Source organism: Myotis brandtii, unplaced genomic scaffold, assembly GCF_000412655.1.
Source record: "Myotis brandtii unplaced genomic scaffold, ASM41265v1 scaffold966, whole genome shotgun sequence".
Lineage (NCBI taxonomy): Eukaryota > Metazoa > Chordata > Mammalia > Chiroptera > Vespertilionidae > Myotis > Myotis brandtii.
In genome coordinates, this window is record NW_005372000.1 from 197512 (window position 1) to 217823 (window position 20312).

Consider the following 20312-nt stretch of genomic DNA (forward strand, 5'->3'; position numbering starts at 1 on the left):
TATATATATATATATATATATATATATCCAAAGGAAATGAAATCAGGATATTGGTGAAATACTGTACTCCCATGCAGCATTATTCACAATAGCCAAGATATAGAACAACCTAATTTCCATAAACAGATAAATGGATAAAGATGATGTGGTATATGTATGCAATAGATTATTATCCAGCCACGAGGGGAAAGGGCATCCTGCCATTTGCAAAATATAAATGGACCTAAACAGTATTATGCCAAGTAAACTAAGTTAGACAGAGAAAGACTCATACTTCATAACCTCACTTACATGTGAAATTTAAAAAAACTAAACTCATAGAAACAGAAAAGAGATATTTTGTTGCCAGAGGTAGGGGGTGGGGGTCATGAAAATGGGTAAAAGTGGTCAAAAGATACAAACTTCCAGTTGTAAGATAAATAAGTTCTGGGGATGTGATATACAGTATGGTCACTATAGTTAACAATACTGTATTGTGCATTTGAAGGTTAAGAGAATAGATCATAAAAGTTGTCATCACAAGAAAAAAAAGTGTAACTATATGAGGTGAGGGATGCTAACTACACTTTCATGGTAATCACTTCACAATATACATATATCTGATAATGATGTTGTACACTTTAAACTAACATGTAATATATCAATTATATTTTAATAAAACTGGCAGGAGAGTGTTTAGGGGGTGATCAGGCTGGCAGGCAGAAGTGGTTAGGGGCAATCAGGCAGGCAGGCAGGTGAGTGGTTAGGAGCCAGCCATCCCAGATTGTGAGAGGGATGTCTGACCTGCAGGATCAGGCCTAAACCAGCAGTGGACATCCCTCAAGGGTTCCCAAATTGCAGAGGGTTCAAGCTGGGCTGAGGGACAACACCCCCCCTCCAGTACACAAATTTCATGCACCCAGCCTCTAGTATTCAATAAAACTAGAAAAAAATAAATAAAGTGATACACAAAAGGAAAAATACTATAGAAATACTACAAATTTTAATTAAAGTCATTTGGCAAACATAAGCTTCAGTACAAAAAAAAAGTAGGATCATCCAATTGGGAAAATTATTTAAATAATCTTTGGGAAAATGCAGAACTTGACACAATATCATCTTCAAAGGAGATAGGCTGCTCCTGAAAAATATTTCTTGGAAATATTGGACTGATGTGTGCCATCATGAAGGGGATTTAAAAAGGAGTGAAACACACTTATAAAAATCAAACCCTAGAGCTTTCATGCCTCAAACACTAGACAGCAGCACCAGCCACAGCTTGGGATGGAGGCTGAAACAAATAGGACAACAGAGGGGATGAATAGGATAGTTTATTTGTGCCTAGAAAGGACAGGTCATAGTGGGATTGGGATGTTACCTGAAATTTTATCAAAGATTCTAAGGTCCTTATAGGCTGATGAGATGGAATAATGTAAAGATTTTAAAGTCATAAAGATGAAGATAATGAAAAAATGAGCACATAACACTTTGAAGAATACAACCCCTTCACTGATCTCCTCCCCCAAAACTAAAAAGCTGTCTATCTCCTTAACAGACAAACACACACACACACACACACACACACACACACACACACACACACTAAAGAAAGAACATCCTAGTAGAAAGAAAGAAAAATTAGGAAATGCTGTGCCCAGAGAGTTTTCACAGACAGAAAATCTAAGCAGGATCTGGGAGTCTCTGAGGAACCAGAAGATGGCATGCCTGCCATAGGTGCCAGAGAAAAGAGTCAAGAGATGCTCAGGTTAAAACATTCAAACTCAAGAGCCTAAGTTTTGGGGTAAATGTCTACACTTCAGCCCAAGAAACAATTCACAACACAAAGGCCATGCTGAATCAAGAGATAGGAGAGGCATGTGTATCCCTTACAATTCAGAGAACATGCAGATCTTTTTAAAGTTATTGTATCAAGTTTGTTTCCTTAGCTACCAAACACTCCATTCCCACTCCATTTTGCTAATGCTGGGCAAGACCTTGGTTAAGGATTTGGTCTAGGATATTTCCCAAGTAACAAGAAAATCCAGGAAAGGGAGGTTTTCTTTGAAGCAACAGGAAACAACGAGTCACAGAGGAATGTTTCCATTGTTGTTTGAGGTCATAAGGAAAAGAAAAGTCAACACTCCTTCCACTCATTATAAGTGAAATTTCCTTTCCAACATAAAATAATTCCTGACTTTCATTAACAATTCCAAAGACGAACCTGATCTTTTTTGTGTCTTACAGCCTTCTCAGTAGCTTCAGGATTCCCTGCTTGATCTCCTTGGTTCTCACGCCATAAACAATGGGGTTCAGAGCTGGGGGGATCAGGTGGTGCAGGATGTTGAGCAGGATGGGGACATCTGGGGGGATTCTCTTCCTGGCCAGGTTAGTGATGACCAGAACCAGCAGGACTGTGCTGAAGAACAGGATGAGGATGAAGTGGGAACCGCACGTGCTCAGGGCCTTGGCCGCAGCACCCTCAGCCTTGAGCCTTAGCACAGCTCTTAGGATGAAGGAGTAGGAGAGAACAATAAGGATGAGGTCAGAGCCCAGTAAGGTCCAGGCTGTCACAAGCTGGTAAAGTTGATTGAAGGTGATGTCATCACAGGAGAGTTTGGACACAGATAGGTTAGTGCAGATGCAGTTCTTGATGATGTTCTCTGCACAGTATCTGAGTCGGGAAGAAAGGATTGGAACAGGAAGAGAAAAGAGAGCATTCCGGGCCACAACAAATATGGCAGCCCTAGCCACAAATTGGTCAGTGATGATGGATGGGTACCGTAGTGGGTGGCAGATGGCCACATAGCGGTCATAGGCCATGACCATGAATGTGCAGGACTCCATGGTCAAGAAACTATTCATGATGAACATCTGGAGGAAGCATCCAGAGAAACTAATAGATTTGTTGTCAAACCAGAACACAGGACCTTGGGGATGACGGTAAGACAGAGCACAATGTCCAGTAGTGAGAGCAGGCTAAGCAGGTAGTACATGGGCTCATGCAGAGAGGCCTCCAGTCGGATGGTGATCAAAAGAATACCATTGGCCCCCATGGCCAGGATGAAGAGGAGGCTGAGAGGCAGAGATAGCCAGTGCTGCCAACTCTGGTAGTTAGGGAAGCAGATGAGGAAAAATTCAAAGACTGGAGCAGTGGAGTAATTGCTGGGTGATGCCATGTAAAGGCTCCTGTACAAGCTAGAAATTCAGATTCCCTGAAAATGAGAACAGAATAGATCACAGTTGAAAGTATATATTCTAGATTCAGTAGAACTCCGTGTCCATTAAGAACTCAGTTTCTTAGCCTGTCCCAATGGAGTTTTTATTTATTTATTTTTCTTTCTGACAAATGTACCAATATTTATTTAACCAATCCCCTTGCTATACATTTAGTTTGTTTCCAGATTATCCCTGCTCCTATAGAGTTTGAAATCATCATCAATCACTGACATTTAACTGAACACTTGTCATGTGCTAGGCATTATGCAGAATGTTTATAATCACAATCTTACTTTATACTTTTTAAAAACAGTTAAGAATAATTAATACTGTTATACTAATTTCACAGAAAATGAAAGGGTATAGATAAAAGGGAACAAAGTCATTTGATCAAAATCAGGAGAGCCAGTAAATTGTGAAGAACCAGGGAATCTGACTCTAGTTTCCATGCTTCCAGCCACCACACAAGATTTACACTCTACCAGAATAATTCCTCCCTTCAGTGTAGAAGAGATAGCTATATGGGGAGCTCTGCTACCTGACTCCATACAATTGGACAGAACTCAACATCGGGATTCTGCATTTTCACTCATCAGAATATACTGGGTTAGAGGTAGAGCAGCCCTTGATCCCACCCAAAGGCAGTGATTTCTCTTAGCCCCAAAGAGGGTTTTGGTTTAAAGGCATAGAGTTTATCATTCTCTTACTGGATTACTTGCTGTTGTTTATCTTTTTTTGAAGGATCAAGAGTATCTTCTTTGGGTCCTTTAGTCAGTTCTGAAAGATACAGGAGGAGGTTCATCAAAGGCAGAATGGAAGCTAGTTAGTAGTGAGTAAGTGTAGGCATATAAACCTACACAGGGATTCATCTGCTGTATATGGTAAGCAAAACTGTCTATGATTCCTTGGGGCCAGGATCCAATTTTCCTAGCCTGGCCTGTGGAATCTGTGTTCTATAAACTCATCAGCTTTGATTCCAGGTGTCTATTTAGTTGGGTACTGTCTTATTTTCCTTACTGCTAAACAGAGAGCAGGTGACCAAGGGTGACCAAGTGCTAGAAAGGGTAATAGTAATGGCTGTCACATCAAAGAATCAGGAAAAAGCCCAGGATTTATGGCAGGTGGAGAGGAAGCCCAGGAGGCATATAATCAGTATAGTTGGGATTACTGATCCTGCTCACCCATCTCATCTGATAGTCTTCTCCTGGACATCAAATGTGTCTGAGAAAGTATCAGACTTCAGCTGCCAGAGAAGGTAAGACCCAAGGCCTTTCATTCTTTCATTTTTAACATCCCATACTCTCCAAAACAGTACACACACACACACACACACACACACACACACACACACACACACCTTTCTACCCATTGTGGGGCTTTAAGAAACCAAGGATTCTAAGGTTAAAGCTGGGGTAAGGACAAGTATATATCAGTTCTGTCCTGTAGTTTCATATGTGATTAGGAAAATGACCCTCATTGAGAATCAAAGAAATAAGAATAAAAAACATACCTGCTTTTCTGAAAACATACCTTCCTTTCCAATAATCTCAAGTTCAGGACCAGAGAGTGACTTGATCTATTTGAACAAGTGAGAAAATAGTCAGTGCCTTCCCTGTACCTGGTCTTAATGTTAGGCATACTAATATGCATCATGGATTTAGCAAATATCTTCTGAGAACTTAATAGAGAAAATTTTTAAAAAGCATTTATAATGCAGTATAAATGTTGGTCTACTAAAGATGATCTTATAGTAGGAAAGGGACATACATACAGTTAAATAAATCAATGTGCTATGGTTAGAAAGTTGGCTTCAGCCCGGCCAGTGTGGCTCAGTGTTCATCAACCTATGAACCAGGAGGTTGCAGTTCAATTCCCCTTCAGGGCACATGCTCAGGTTGGGGGCTCAGGGTTGTGGGCTCGATCCCCAGTGGGGGATGTGCAGGAGGCAGCCAACCAATGATTCTCTCTCATCATTGATGTTTCTATCTTTCTCCCCCTCTCCCTTTTTCTCTGAAATCAATAAATATATTTTTAAGTTGGCCTCAGATAAATTCAAATCTTGCTCTTAAACTTATTCTATGACCCTGATATCTATTTAAACTCCATGGTACCTAGTTTTCTCATTTATGAAACAAAGAAATAATATTTAAGTTTAAGGTGTTGTGTGGAAGGAAAGGGGCTATCAGTTCCTGAGGTCCTCTTTGGTCCAGAGACATAGCAAGCTGGGAGCATGAGTGAAGAAAAGAAAAAAAGAGACAACATTTACCTGAGGGAAAGAACTATCCTTATAGGCAATGGTAAGAGAAGAAAGCCCTGCCTGGGCGGATGTTCAGTAATGATTAGTTTTGAGGTGTAGATGCTGGTAGATCCTAGTTCTTTGAGGAAAGGAGGTAGGAGAGCAGAGTGTCAGGAGACAATGATCAAAGGTATGCAGTAGTACATTCAGCCATGCGAGGTCTGTAGCAGTAGATATCTTGTACACTGCAAGGAAGCACAGAATATTTGAAACAGAGAGTGATGTGCTATAGATGGGACAAAGGGAAATCACACAGAAGGTAGGGACTCTCTTTTTGGTGAGTTCTGAACAGTTCAAAAGAGAAGTGATTACAATCTGAACTAAGCCCATGCAAGTGAAGAAGAAAGATTGTATTTGAGGGTGGGAGGACTACAGAATTTAGTGTAAATAACAGTTAAGGGGTCAGAGAGAGACTGGAGTCAAAAATGCCACTGAGGATCTCTAAAACATATTTAAAGGATCTTTAAAAGAGGATCTTTTAACTGATGCAGGGAAGAAATGTCATTTTCAGACCTATAGCACAAACATATTCTCTCAGGCAGTTATATACTTTCAGCTCTGTTTTGTAGTTCCTTTTAAATTCCTTAATAGGTGAACCATTTTTCCTTTCTGACTGTATACTCCTCAGTAAAACTGAGCCTCCTAATCTGAGAAATAGGAAATTGTTGGCTCTCTGGGCATTGTTTTGATCTCCAATATTCAATGCTATTAGTTTGCATTCACGGGCTGATATTCACAAAGAAGTTATTGTAATGGTTCCTTGTTCTAAGCACTCATGAGCAAAACAGAGTCTCTCACTGTAAAATATCAACAGTCTGGGAAGGTCAGACAAATACTGAGGTAGCTAAAATTACAGCAGAAGATTCAAGCCCAGCTATGATTGCCTAGAAAAGGAGTGATCACCTTGGCTGATCACCTTGGGTCAGAAAGAAGATGATGGCCCAATCAGACACAGAGGCTTGACCTCCCAGCCACGATGTGCGTGGCAGTCTTTGATCTACAGAAGTTTTGGACACACAACTCTTTATTATCACAGAACGACTCAGTCTCAGCTCTGAATGAAATAACAGCTTTAGGTCACCCTTACACCAAGATCTACTAGTAAGTATCTTGGCAGTTTGGGCATCTGCACCCTATTAAAAGAGTTCTATCTTCTATATATACCAGGCTCCCAAATTCCCCTTCTTTCTCACAGTTTTCCTGGACTTAACTTAAGACTCACCGTCTTCAGAAGCCTGCACAATTGCTGTTTCTGTCTGTTAGAAAAAGCACCGAAACTGGCTCCTCCAAGGACTCTAGAAGCTGTTTTTATGGGCCCTGGCTCCACTATGCCTCTACCCTCTCCATTACTCCCAGGACATGTGCTCTTGTTAGGAACCTGTACCCTAAACTCTGGTCTATTTCTCAAGAGAGTATACTACAAAAAGCTTAATTCAGCATTGTGAATTGAGGTAGGGAGGGGAGATCAAAAGCTCTTGGGGAGTCTAAATAAAGAACAAGAAACTCTGGGTGAAGAAGGGGGGAAATTGAGTGATGAGGTTCCTCGGGAAAAAATTCTATGTGGGTAAGAACTGGAATAACCTATCCTCAGCCCTGTAGCTCTGTAGAGGGAGATGATAGAGGAACATCCCCAGCAATCAGAGGAGCATACTTCTCAAAGGACAACGAGGTGGGCAGGGAGCACTTTCCCTCTGAGCCCTTCTCCTGCAATGGGAACATTAGTCTGGACCCACGCAAATCCTTGGGAATGACCTCGTTTATCATATGGTCTTATGTCTAAATTCTCCCTTTTTGTCTAAAGTCTCTTTCTTAAGTATAGTTGTAGAAAGTGCAGCTGTTAACCATACTCACCTTCCACAGAGCATCACTTAGCATTGATTCCTTGGGAAAACAGTGGGATTGTCACCAGCACAGCCACCACTCTGAACTGATGCACAATAGGACCTGGAAAATAGCCTCTCCAGTGAAGGTCTCCAGATGCGTCTTAGAACAGGGATACTCAGTCTAAATGTAGGCTCTTTGGGGCTTTGAGCACAGGAATCCTGGATAGAGGAGAGTAAGTGGACTCAGGTTCTAGGTCTTACAATTTCCTACCTACACTTTCTCCCATTCCCTCCATGCATTAACTCCTCTCCTGCTCTACCTCTACCTTGGGACCTGGAGGTTCTGAGTGCAACAGCAATGACCTTGGCAGCATCAAATAAAGTTGATCAATGAAGAAAATGATTACATGAGTCAATCATCATCCAATGAAAGTATGTTGCCAGAGCGTGCAGTTTATACTGGGCAAAATATCCTGATCCTCAAGGTTACTTATAAATAAACAATCCCTCTCCACTCTCAAATCACAGGGATTGGCAAAGAGACAACTGGAGGCTTAAGTGAAATGACATATAATAAAACTAATTTTGCCATAGGCAAATTGATATAAACAAAGAGATAAGTTTCTACGGCATATTTCTGGTCACAAAAATATCACCAAACTTCTAAATAAAGACCCCAAACACTTACTATATTGAACATTGAAATAAATGTGAGCTATGCATATATTTTTTTAAAAATTAATAGAAATAAGTAAGATAATTCTTTCCCAACCCACTATTTCAGTTCATAGTGGGGAGTGGCTGGAACCTATCCCAACAGATCAGATTACAGGGTGGAAGCCACCCTTGACAGGACACCCTTCCATCAAGGGCACACTCACACACACGCACACTCACTCAGATGGCACAGTTTACCCACATCAACTCGTCTAGCATGCACACCGTGAGGATGGGGGAGGAAGCTGGAGTACCTAGAGAAAACCCATGTAGACGTGGGGAGAGAACGCGAACTCCACGCTCACAGTAGTCCAGGCCACGGTAATTTTTTTTCCTCATCAACATTATAATGAAACAATGTTGAATAAAATGATATTATTTGAGGACCTCTGTATATGTCATATATAACATATATGTAATATGTACTAGTAAATGTATACATATACATGTATTATGTATGTGTATGTATATCTCCACAGCTTTCTTGCATCTATTGTTGCTGTTGGGAATATGCTATCAGTAGAATTGCTGTTCCTTTGTAAATTATGTATCACCTCTTTGAGTCTTTTTAGAACATTTTGTCTTTGGGGTTTTAGAATGTTAGCAAATGTGCATAAATTTTTTAACATTATTCTGTTTATGATTAATTAAGCTTCTTGAGTCTGAATATAATTTAGCCATTGTTTGAATAGTCCTCTTCCCCTATTTTCTATATTCCAATTAAGACTATATTGGGCCTTTTTAGTCAATTATCTTTTCACTTCTGTTTCACATTCCATTCTCTTTCAAATTGCACTGCTTTTAGATTAAGCTCTTCAACTTTTGCTCCATTTGACCTATTCTCAACTTAGCTTTGTCAATCTTTTGTAATATGTTATTCTTTTATTTATGTCAGTTTCTTGTAACTTAGAAACCATTGCCTAATCCAAAGTCATGAAGATTTACCCCCATGTTTTCTCCTAAGAGTTTTATAGTTTTAACTCTTACATTTAGATTTACATACATCTTAAATTAATTTTTGTATATAGTGTGATTTCATTTATTTCTTTTTCATATATATTTTTTTATTGATTTGAGAGAGAGGAAGGGAGAAAGAGAGAGATAGAAACATCAATGATGAGAGAGAATCATCAATCAGCTGCCTCCTGCACAACCCCACTGGGATTCGAGTCTGCAACCCAGGCATGTGCCCTTAACCGGAATCGAACCCGGGACCCCTCAGTCCAGAGGCCGACGCTCTATCCATTGAGCAAAACCAGCCAGGGCTCATTTATTTCTTATAGTAACATTTTATAGACTTAAACTGATTTTTTTCTATATTTTCCTAATTTTGCTGATAGAGTTCCTAGTTCAAGAGCACCCTTTCCTGTCATCATGAAGATCAGTTTATTTGAAGAATAATAACATTGCTGGGAGAGCAGGGAGAGGTTGCCCTGTCTGTGATCTTCTTTTATTTCTTTAGGATCTTGAGCCTCCCCACTTCGTTCCTCTTTTCTTTTTTTACCACATCTCTAAAGAGGCACCTTTTGCCTTCAGTTATCTTCTATTTCCCCCGAAGCAATGCCTTTCTGAGGCTGTCACCTCTGGGCCTACTCATTTTGAATCCACTTTCTTGTAGCCAGTGTTGTTTCAATGACATCTTTGACCTTTGTTTGACATTTTAGAATTTCATGTAGATTTTTTATTTGTGGAGAGTTTATTTGTGCTATGTATATTTCTTCCACACCCTCTCCTCTCTTCCACTTAACGTTGTAAACTGCCCTTTACCTACACTCTGAGCCCACAGTTAGTGACAGCTGTAATTCTTTTTCTCTTCTTAAAACAATTTGAAATTGTGCCAGTCTGTTTTCTATTAATGTTAAAGGGGTGGACCAATGTGGTTTTATTTACACTCCTTTTGATGTTATGGCTTCTTGGGGAGGTTGTGTGGTGAGACTCAGAATAAGGCAGCCATCATTTTCCCAGGGCCAATGAGAATGTATGCACAGATACATTTACATATGTATGTATGTATATGTATATGTATGTATGCATTAGTTTGCAACCTTGGGACATCTCCAGGTGAAATCTGAAACTGGTCCCATATATGGAGGGCAAGGAGAGAATGAAGAAAGAGACAGACCACTGCAGATTTTAGGTGGCAGGTTTAATGAGCAAGGGAACTTACACACAAGGCTTGTCTTGGGTGGCCACTATGTAAGTAGATCTGCTAGAATCTTAAAATGTTCATATAGCCCTAGCCGGTTTGGCTCAGTGGATACATATTATTTTTTAAAATATATTTTAAGAAAGCAGATATTATTTTTTTAAATATATTTTTATTGTTTTCAGAGAGGAATGAAGAGGGAGAGAGATAGAAACATCAATGATGAGAGAGAGTCATTGATCAGCTGCCTCCTGCATGCCCCACACTGGGAACTGAACCCAAAACCCAGGCATGTACCCTAACCAGGAATCGAACCCTGACCTCCTGGTTTATAGGTTGACACTCAACCACTGAGCCATGCCAACCAGGCAACAGATACTATTTTTTTAAAAGTGCTTATATAAAGTCCCTTAACAACACTTTACTCTCTTAAGACTGTGTCCTTGAAACAGCCCTTAGTGTGTGAATGGTAGGTGGAAGTACATTTCACCTCCCAGAAACAGGGGAGTGGATGAGAAGTCTGATTACCCAGGTCAAGCTTGTTGGTCAACCTGTGATCACGTTCTGTCGATGATCCTCAACAGTGCATATATGTGTGCTTGCAGTTGTTACTGTGATTTTGCACTTTGGCTATGATGTTCTTAACTGGTTTTATTGTCATAAGATATATCTGGGTTTTTAGTTGACAACACCGAAGATCTTGTGAATAGCAATTTTTTCAGACTATTCTGTCAATATTTTAGGAAGAATATTGTATTACTTGAAAATAGTGATTAATTTCAATTTTTTATATATGTTTCCTTCATTTACTAGTTGAATTTTATTATATTAAGTTGATATTATAATACTTTAGTAAATAATTTCAAGAAGCTTATTAGAATAAAACAACTTATTTCTGATTTTAACAGCAATTATATACTTAAAAAGGAAGAATTATTCTTCCATGTTGATAAACTGGCTTTTAATTTTTGTTCTATACATTTTTTTAAATAATTCTTTTTTTTTAACTTTTTCACTATAGCCTCAAAATTTATGGAGTTTGTTATATAATATTTATACATTAATTTATTGCATAACCTATTATTGAGCTAATGGATTTAATTTCCATATTTTCTTATATTAAAACATTATTTTTCTCTGTAATTATTCAATATAGGTTTAGAACTTGGAATGTAAAACTAGAGAGAGATTAAATTGCTACATGATATTAATGAAAAAAATTATCATATTGAAGTCACAATTTTCTCATCTTAAATATGGAGATATTAAATCTTCTGACAGAGGGTTGTTGAAAGAATAAACTCAGTTTTACTTTTTCATTGAACAAACATTTGACCTTTTTGTACAAAACACTATACTAAATGTTAGAAATAACGTACATCAAAGAATGGTTTCTCCCGCCTTAGAGAAGGAAACCAAAACTGAGCATAAAGTTAGCCAAGGATTACACTAGCAAGAGTAATAATGTCATTGTTGAATCCTTAATATGTCATATTATTCCAGTTATTACCTAATATTTTATTTTATTTTCATGACTAGAGGCCTGGTGCATGAAATTTGTGCACAGGGCGAGGGTCCCCTCAGCCCAACCTGCACCCTCTTCAATCCAGGACCCCTCGGGTAATGTCTGACTGCTGGTTTAGTCCCGATCCAGGAGATCAGGCCTAAACCAGCAGTCGGACATTCCTCTCACAATCCTGGACTGCTGGCTCCTAATCGCTCACCTGCCTGCCTGCCTGATCACCCCTAACTTCCCCCTCGACAGCCTGGTCGCTCCCAACTACCCCCCTCTGCTGGCCTAGTCACCCCCAACTGTCCTCCCCCACACCCACAGCCTAGTCACCCTCACTGCCCCCCATGCCAGCCTAATTGCCCCCAACTACTCCCCTGGTGGCCTGGTTGCCCCTCATGGCTCCCCCACCGGCCTGGTCACCCCACACAGGCTGCTGTTCAGTCGTTTGGTCATCCCTCATTAATGCCCCCTGCTGGCCTGGTCATAGGCAGCCATCTTGTGAGGGTGTGAGGGTTAATTTGAATGAACTAAGGGAATACATATTATAGTCAACAAATATATGAACAATTTGTAATAAGGAATAAAAAAATGTTATAGCTGGAAATGTGCCCCCAAAAAGATATGTTAAAGTCCTAATCCCAGATAACTATGAATGCAACCTTATTTAGAAGTATGGGTCTTATAGATATAATCAAGTTAAGAGCTACCAGTTAGCAAAAAGATTAATGAGCTTCATTTCAACCACACCCTGTTTGTATATCCCAAGTTTAAAATGTGTGTTTGGGAAGTTGATTATCAGACTCTATTTTTGGCAAGTCCTGGCCTTTGTTTTTTATCTCCTTATGCCTGAAAGTTGCCAAATTTTTGCTCCATTTCATACTGATTTCTTCATGATAGGCAAAGTCCTCAGAGCAGAAGTAGCTTTAAATCCTGAGTTTATCTGTTAGGATAACCTTCTCTAGTTTTGACTTTCATTCTTAACTCTTCTGTGTTTTTAAAAGTGTGTTTCTATTTTATAAGTTCAAGCAAATTTTTAGTGACAATTTAGCTGGGTAAATGTTTGAATATTGACAAGTATTTTATGGATATATAAATAGAGTAATACATATATGTGTTTTACATATAATTTTATGTCATATATATGTACTTCTACAGTTTTTTGACATATATTGTTGCTGTTGAGAATATACTGTCAGTTAAATTGTCTCCTGGAGTTCCTAATTGGTGACCTTTAAATGTGTACCTGAATTCATCGGTTTTCTTCTCATAAACACGGATGTGTTTTTCTCACCAGTCTATTACTTATCCTTTGTATTCTCATCTTGAACAAAACAGCCCAATAAACAGAAGTTTTTAATTTTTCCTTGATTATAAAATAATACATAGACATGCTAACATTCAAATTATATGATATTATCATTTGAAGTCCAGCAAAATGTCATCCATCAGAAATAACTGGTATAAACTATCTGTTATGTATTTTTCATCTGTTTTTCTACATGTATATCAATATTGGGATTGTGTAATTGTAGCAGTCTATTGCCTCGATGGAGCTATGTATATAAGTAAATTGTATGATCCCATATCATTTAACTTCTATGCATTTGTCTGTTATAAACTCTTTATAATGTCCCAGACCTTTATGCTAAGCACCTCCATTTTATTTTTTAATCTTTATTGTTAAAAGTATTACATATGCCTCCTTTTCCCCCCCATTAACCCCTTTCTAGCCCACCTCCATCCCCCACTCCAGGCTTTCACCACCCTATTGTCTGTATCCATGGCTTATGAATATATACATACAAGTTCTTTTTTAAAATATATTTTTATTGATTTCAGAGAGGAAGGGAGAGGGAGAGATAGAAACATCAATGATGAAAGAGAATCATTGATCAGCTGTCTCCTGCACACCCCCTACTGGGGATCAAGCCTGAACCAGGAACAGAACTGTGACCTCCTGGTTTGTAAGTCAACACTCAACCACTGAGCCATGCCGCCGGGGGAACAGAAACAATGATTGATCCTAATAGTTTACAACCGGAAGTAGGCTCCAAATGTAGCGCCTGCAAATGAAGTCGTGTGCTCAATGCCTGCTTCACTTGATGTCAATTGAGGACACTGAAGAAGGTACAATCCCCCAAAGTCAGAACAAGGGAACAGAGAAGACAATGGCCAGGAAAGTTCCTCCAGAGAACATAACCAGTGTCTAATCAGGGAACTTACCTGACTACCATGAGGTAAAACTGTTGTGATGCCTGCCTCCAAAGTATTCCAGCATTACCATTGGCAAATTATTCCTAAATGAATTCCATGCTTCACTTCCAACTGGGAATCTTTATGGCTGGTCCCCAGTGTCTGCTCCACTTAAATATGTAGTGGGAGGGAGAAGATGACATCCGGAACCCATGGAGAAGACCACACTCCCGGAGGTCTTGGGCTTTGTGCTACACACGGGGACTAGATGAGAATTTGTATAGTCTGATTTGGGATGCAGTAACATATATTTTACATGCAAGAGTCTCTCAGATTATGTTTCCTAAGAAATGAATATTCAGTGACCTAGTGTCTCCTTTGGGAGGTTGGATCTATGTGAGGGGTCTGGCAAATGGAATGATAGAGAGAATGATGTAAATATCTGTAGATTGAGTCCTTAAAACCTTCTACACATTCCCTCCCTTTGCTTGTATGACATCCAGGTTCAGAAGCACCATTAGACATGGAGGTCCACGTATGGAAGAAGCACAAGTCCCTAAATATTGACATGAAGCAAAGCCCCCATGCATTGGAATGGGGTATGGATGAGAAGTAAACTTTTACTGTGTTAACTTACTGTGATATCTTTGTTGTAGCAACTAACTTTATTTGCAGTGTCTAATTCAATATATGGGAGGGCTTTTGTGTGCAATGCCTTTGCTACTATAATCTGTAATATGTAAAACTTCAGAAAACTACAAAGCTATCCTGTTGAAGTCTAAAAATGTAGCTCACTCCCTAAACAATGTAATTAGGAAAATGGATTTAGGTAGCAAACATGCCTAATTTCTCATTCTAGCTTCTAGTCCCTATTAGTTTGAATGACCATTAGTAATTTATCTTTTTTGCTGAGTTGCCTAATCTGCATAATTGAGAATAACGATCCTTCATGGGCTATTTTGTCCATAATCTCCCTGCAAGTAATTTACCTCTTGGTAATTATCTATGCTAATCATTACTATGTTCATATATAAAATACTCAATAACTTATTTTTTAGTTGAGCGGGTTTTTAAAAAGTTATTACTATATATATTCTGTAGCCAAATACAGCTAATACAACATCTTATTAAATACCAATATACATTCTACCTTTTTGAATACTTGACTCATATCATTGATGATATTGACTCTTAAATGTCATTGGAGAAAAGAAAACCAGAGTATGAATTGTTATGTCTTTTATTTTTGAAATTGATCATTCATATATCCCTTGTGCCTTAGGTTCAGGAAGTACAGTATGTTCTTCTTGAAACTACTCACTACCCTCCCCCTAAGTGTTGGAGATCTCAGGAGTTTTCTCAGCCCAAAATTGTCAGTCCCTTTCAAACACCAAGCGGAGGTTGAGAAGGGAATTCACTCCAGTGTTGCTATTTCCATTGATGGCCACAAGAGGGCACTGTTGATTTCCCCACAATGAAGCTTTTATTTAATCCTGGCAGTAAAGCCAGTATGTTTAGACTCCGTGGCCGCACAGACTTGCTGTCCCACATTGAGCATCTAATACTATATGCTTAGAATATATCCCAAAGCTCAATAGAGCTTCAGGATCACTATGTACTAAGAGGCTCTCCTGGTTTTATTTCATAATACAAAGAAAACATAGTTTTGTTTGCTCAACAATATTTAGGTCTTTGTTTTGAGCAATGGTCGCCAACACAGATATTTAATTCCAGGGGACTTGTTGCTCTCTCTTGTCAGTAGGTCTTGATTTAAATCTGCTCTTTTCCTGAATAGCAGCATACAGTGGTTTCAAATATTCTTTCTCAAAAGCCTCTGTGTTCGTTGCAAATTTCCCATGCAAATGTACTGGCCTGCAAACCAGCCAGTGAGGTGAGTGGTTATTGGTAAGCCACTCCCCTCCCCTTCCTCATGTTCTTAATACACCCCCTTTCAGTACAATTGGACCATAGTCAGCTTATATTAGCAAAGTGACTCTTCACAGATTTTCTCAGTTAAGCTAACAAAACAACTGTACCTCCTCAATTTATTTTTTTTCTTTCAATTTTATTGAGATGTAACTGATATACAGCCCCTTATAAGTTTAAAGTGTACAGCATAATGACTTTAAAGCCTTTTCTCCCTTGTAATAAGAACTTTTAGGATTTACTCAGCTTTCCAATATACCATACGCAGTGCTAACTATAGTTATCATGTTATAAATTACATCCCCAATACTTATAACTGGACTTTTATTCCTTTTATACCCCACCAATTTAAAGTGCCTGAAGTTTATGTTAGTTCATTGTATCCACTCGGGACAGTGTTCAAAGATTTCTACGGAGTTCATTTTTAATGTGATGGGAACTTTAAGCAGAGTTCTGTTTGCCCTTCCATATCTGGTTTCTTGAGTAATCCTGTTTCCCCATCACCTTTACCTGGTATGGATTCACCCCAAAACCTGCCTTAGGACCATTGTGACCACTTTCTTGACCATTCTGTGAGAAACAATGGTCTTAACTTCTCCCCCTCAGTACCAGAGCAGAGAGCCAACCGTAAGGATGCGGCTTGTCCATTCCTTTTATTTAGGGCTCTACTACTATGAAACTAGAGACCCATTGAAAACACTATTTGTCAAGCCTTCACTTAGCCACTTCAATATGGTAAGTAAGAGAGTGTTTACTGAGCCCCTCAATGGGCACAATTGTGCTAATTACTATGATGAATGATAACTGGTGTGCTAGTCTCTATATTTTACAAATCCCTACAACAAGTTGGTAGTTTCTATTCCTGTGCATACCAGTTCAAGTAAACTTCTCATAATTATGTTGGCTATTTGAATTAATGTAGAGAAGCCAGATTCAGGAATTGGGATCATAAATTAGAATCTATATTTTGATCAACTAACAAATTGCTCTTTGAATCCCTTCTGGGTTTGCACCAGGGTGAAAACATAGCAGAGTTAGAGGAAGCACTCCTAGAAAGACCAACAGAGGGGACCAAATGTGTGAAAATATTACCTGACCACATGTATCATATTTCTATGAATTCTATCCTTTCTGCTGGATTTTAAAAACAAAACAAAACTCATAATCATCCACAGAAGGCTCTTTTGAAAATTAAAGATTATCATGCACAAACACTGATAGTTTACTAGTGCTCAAACACTTGAGCTTTTATTTTATTATGATTACTGTCCTTATTATCAATATATGAGGATACTGAGATTATTAGTATCATTTTGAGCAATCGGTGTTAAAATTGGCCATTCTGTCCTGGGAGGGACAATAGGAAGATGGTGATGGATAAAACTCTTCTAGCAGCCAGGAAATGTAGAGAAGCCCTAGTAGAGAATTCTCTTCTTTATAACAGTGACAAGTATCAAGTCACACTTGTTGCTCTGGCTTGAGAAAATAAGAGCCAAGTCTGAGAACATAAGAGTATTAAAAGCCCCTTCTTGTAGGCAAATGGGTGTCGTTTTCTTTCCTGCTGTTATTGGGTGTGCCTTTGGAGAACCTGGAGCCCCCACGAGCAGTGAGTTGCAGTTACTCTATCTAATTGCTAGTGTGGGGCAGTCAATCTCTATTCCTGCCGCCAACTTCATGCAAAATTTTTTCATAGTTATGAAAGTTGCTCCTGTGACATTATGTCATGTCTCTTTGCCTACCTGCAACAGAGGACTTGATTCTGTCTCCAGTTCCCTGGGATGCATTGTGCACTGCAGGGCGCTGTTACAGATGTCACTCATGTCTTTCAAAGCTTTCAGATTCAACCATGAGGAGCCATACAGTCATTAACTCCTGTCTCTCAGCCTTAAAGCCTCCCATTCACAGTCTGCTTTGTGATGCCCAGGCTGGTCTTAGCCCCAGCTCTAACGGTACCTCCTTAGAGTTCCTGTGACATCAGTACCAGTGGAGCCAGAGCCCATCCTCAGAGTGATGAGACCTTCGGTTCAGTGGGTTCTATGTTTTAATGACCCAACCTCTTCCTAAGTGTAAGGTTCTTCCTGCAGGTACTATCTCCACCATCCTCTTTTTTTCTGTTTCAATTCTCCAATACCCATGTAACCAATTGCTTACATTAAATTTTCTAAAAACAATGGGTGTGATATCTTCTTTCCTGACTTGCCCACTGTTATCCAGAAACCTGATAGTATGCCATGCCTTCCCACCTTTAGCTAGAGTGCTTGGGCAGAGTCAAGAGATCAAATGAGACTAGATTTTCAGTTCACTCCATGGGTAACTCAAGCACATAGGGAAAGTGGCCAACTCACTGTTCTGGTCCGTTTCTCCATTTTCCACCCCATTGGTATCCTCTCTCTACATCTGTATCCTCAAGGTAATAAGGTTGTGGAGGATAAAATAGAAAGCCGGTATTGTGTTATACCATGTGAACACTCTTCTCCTGTGGTCCTGCAGATGGTTTGTTGGGCAGGACTCTGTCTTCTCTAAGAACATCCTGGCTCTCAAGGAAGTAGGTATAGGCAGGAAATACATATGGACAGCCAGAAGGACAATCACAGGCCAAAGGAAAGTAGGGTGGAAGACTGGTCTCCAGCTTCAATTGCACTTGAAGAAGCATTTCTGTAGAAAGAGCTACTCTATAGCCTGGATTTTGATATCTACTCTATACCTCTCCAGATATGTGATCTTTGCTAGTTACCTCTCTTAAAAGCATTTTTTACTTTGTTAAATGTAAGTAATGATGCATTCATGGATGTTGTGAAGATGAAATTACTTAAATATGATTTCCTAGGCTCAAAGCAGTTAATCAAGAAATATGTGTTTCTCCCTCTTGCCTAACTTCACCTGAACCAGGCAAAGAGAATAAAGAAAGGTGTCTGGATAGATTATGAAGTAAGCCTCCATGTGCATAATAAATTCTCACTCACAGGCATTTCTAGGCATTGATACCTAGGCAAAATCACTAAGCAAAAAGGGGAGAAGTATTTAGACACCTTTTCTACATATTCACATTTCTCTGTGCAGCAATTTCTGAATTCCTTGTTTTATCTCTTTGGTCCGAACCCCATATACAATAGGGTTCAAGGCAGGGGGTATGAGGTGATGAAGGACATTGAGCAGGATCAGGATGTCCATAGGGACCCTCTTTCTGGCCACATTTGTCAACACCACAACCAGCAGGATGGTGCTAAAGAAGAGGATGAGGATGAAGTGGGAGCTGCACGTGCTCAGGGCTTTGACTGCAGCCCCCTCGGCCTTGAATCTAAGCACAGCTCTTATGATGAAGGTGTAGGAGAGGAAGATAAGGATGAAATCTGAGCCCAGTAGGGTCCAACCAGCCACAAATTGGTAGAGTCTGTTCAGGGTGAAATTGTCGCAGGAGAGCCTGGACACAGACAGGTTGGCACAGATGCAGTTCTCAATGACATTTTTTCCACAATAATGGAGCTGGGCAGAGAGAATAGGAATGGGTGCAGTGAGAAGGGCATTTCGTGCAACAATAAAGACACTAGCCTTGGCCACAAATTGATCAGTGATGATGGATGGGTATCGTAGAGGGTGGCAGATGGCCACATAGCGGTCATAGGCCATGACCATGAAGGTGCAGGACTCCATGGGGAGGAAACTGTTCATGATGAACATCTGGAAGAAGCAGGCAGAGAAGCTGATGGACCTGAGGTCAAACCAGAAGATGGCCAGGACCTTGGGGATGACGGTGAGGCAGAGCACAACGTCCAGTAGTGAGAGCAGGCTGAGCAGGTAGTACATGGGCTCATGCAGAGAGGCCTCCAGTCGGATGGTGATTAGTAGAATACCATTGGCCCCCATGGCCAGGAGGAAGAGGAGGCTGAGGGGCAGGGACAGCCAGTGCTGCCAACTCTGGTAGTTAGGAAAGCAGATGAGGAGGAATTCGGAGACTGGAGCAGTGGAGTAGTTGCTGGGTGAAGCCATTGAATTAATCTTGAGCTGAGAAGGCTTCTCTTAACTATTTGTACAGTCAGATGTAAGACATAATTTTTTAAATTGACTTCAAAAGTATTCCTCTCACTTACTCTTTAGGAAGCTAATCATATATAGGAGACTTCCCAAATAAGGAAAATTCCAGTCAATGTTTTATTTTGTTTTTAGTGCAATAATCAGGAATGGTTAATATTCAAAATGTTATCTGAACATCCATATACATATCATGTTGGTAATATGCCATTTAAATTAGACAAAGAGTGAGTAGTTTAAAAGGAGGGTGAAGACCTTTTGAGAGATCTAAGTATAGATAAAAAGGCATGTCACTTCCTTCCAAAAGAATTTTTTTCTTTTTCTTTTTCTTTTTCTTTTCCCTTTTGATAGAGTGGTGAGACTTAACAAATAATGCTACAGTCTATGGAGGAAAAAATGGATACGTGAAATAATTAGATTTTTAAAAAAGGATAAGGAGTAATCTCACAGCATTAAGAGTGTGCAACAAGTTAG

General features: G+C 39.5%; 1 protein-coding gene and 1 pseudogene across 1 annotated transcript; both read right to left on the reverse strand.

The window, feature by feature from the left end:
* Nucleotides 1-2217: 2217 nt before the first annotated feature.
* Nucleotides 2218-3176, reverse strand: LOC102242440 (annotated as a pseudogene).
* A 15605-nt stretch (nt 3177-18781) lies between these two features.
* LOC102253577 (olfactory receptor 56A1) lies at nt 18782-19833 on the reverse strand. The gene has a single exon (XM_005886262.2). It carries the CDS (start codon nt 19794-19796, stop codon nt 18852-18854), a length of 945 nt encoding a protein of 314 aa, XP_005886324.1. The 5' UTR covers nt 19797-19833; the 3' UTR covers nt 18782-18851.
* Nucleotides 19834-20312: the final 479 nt, after the last annotated feature.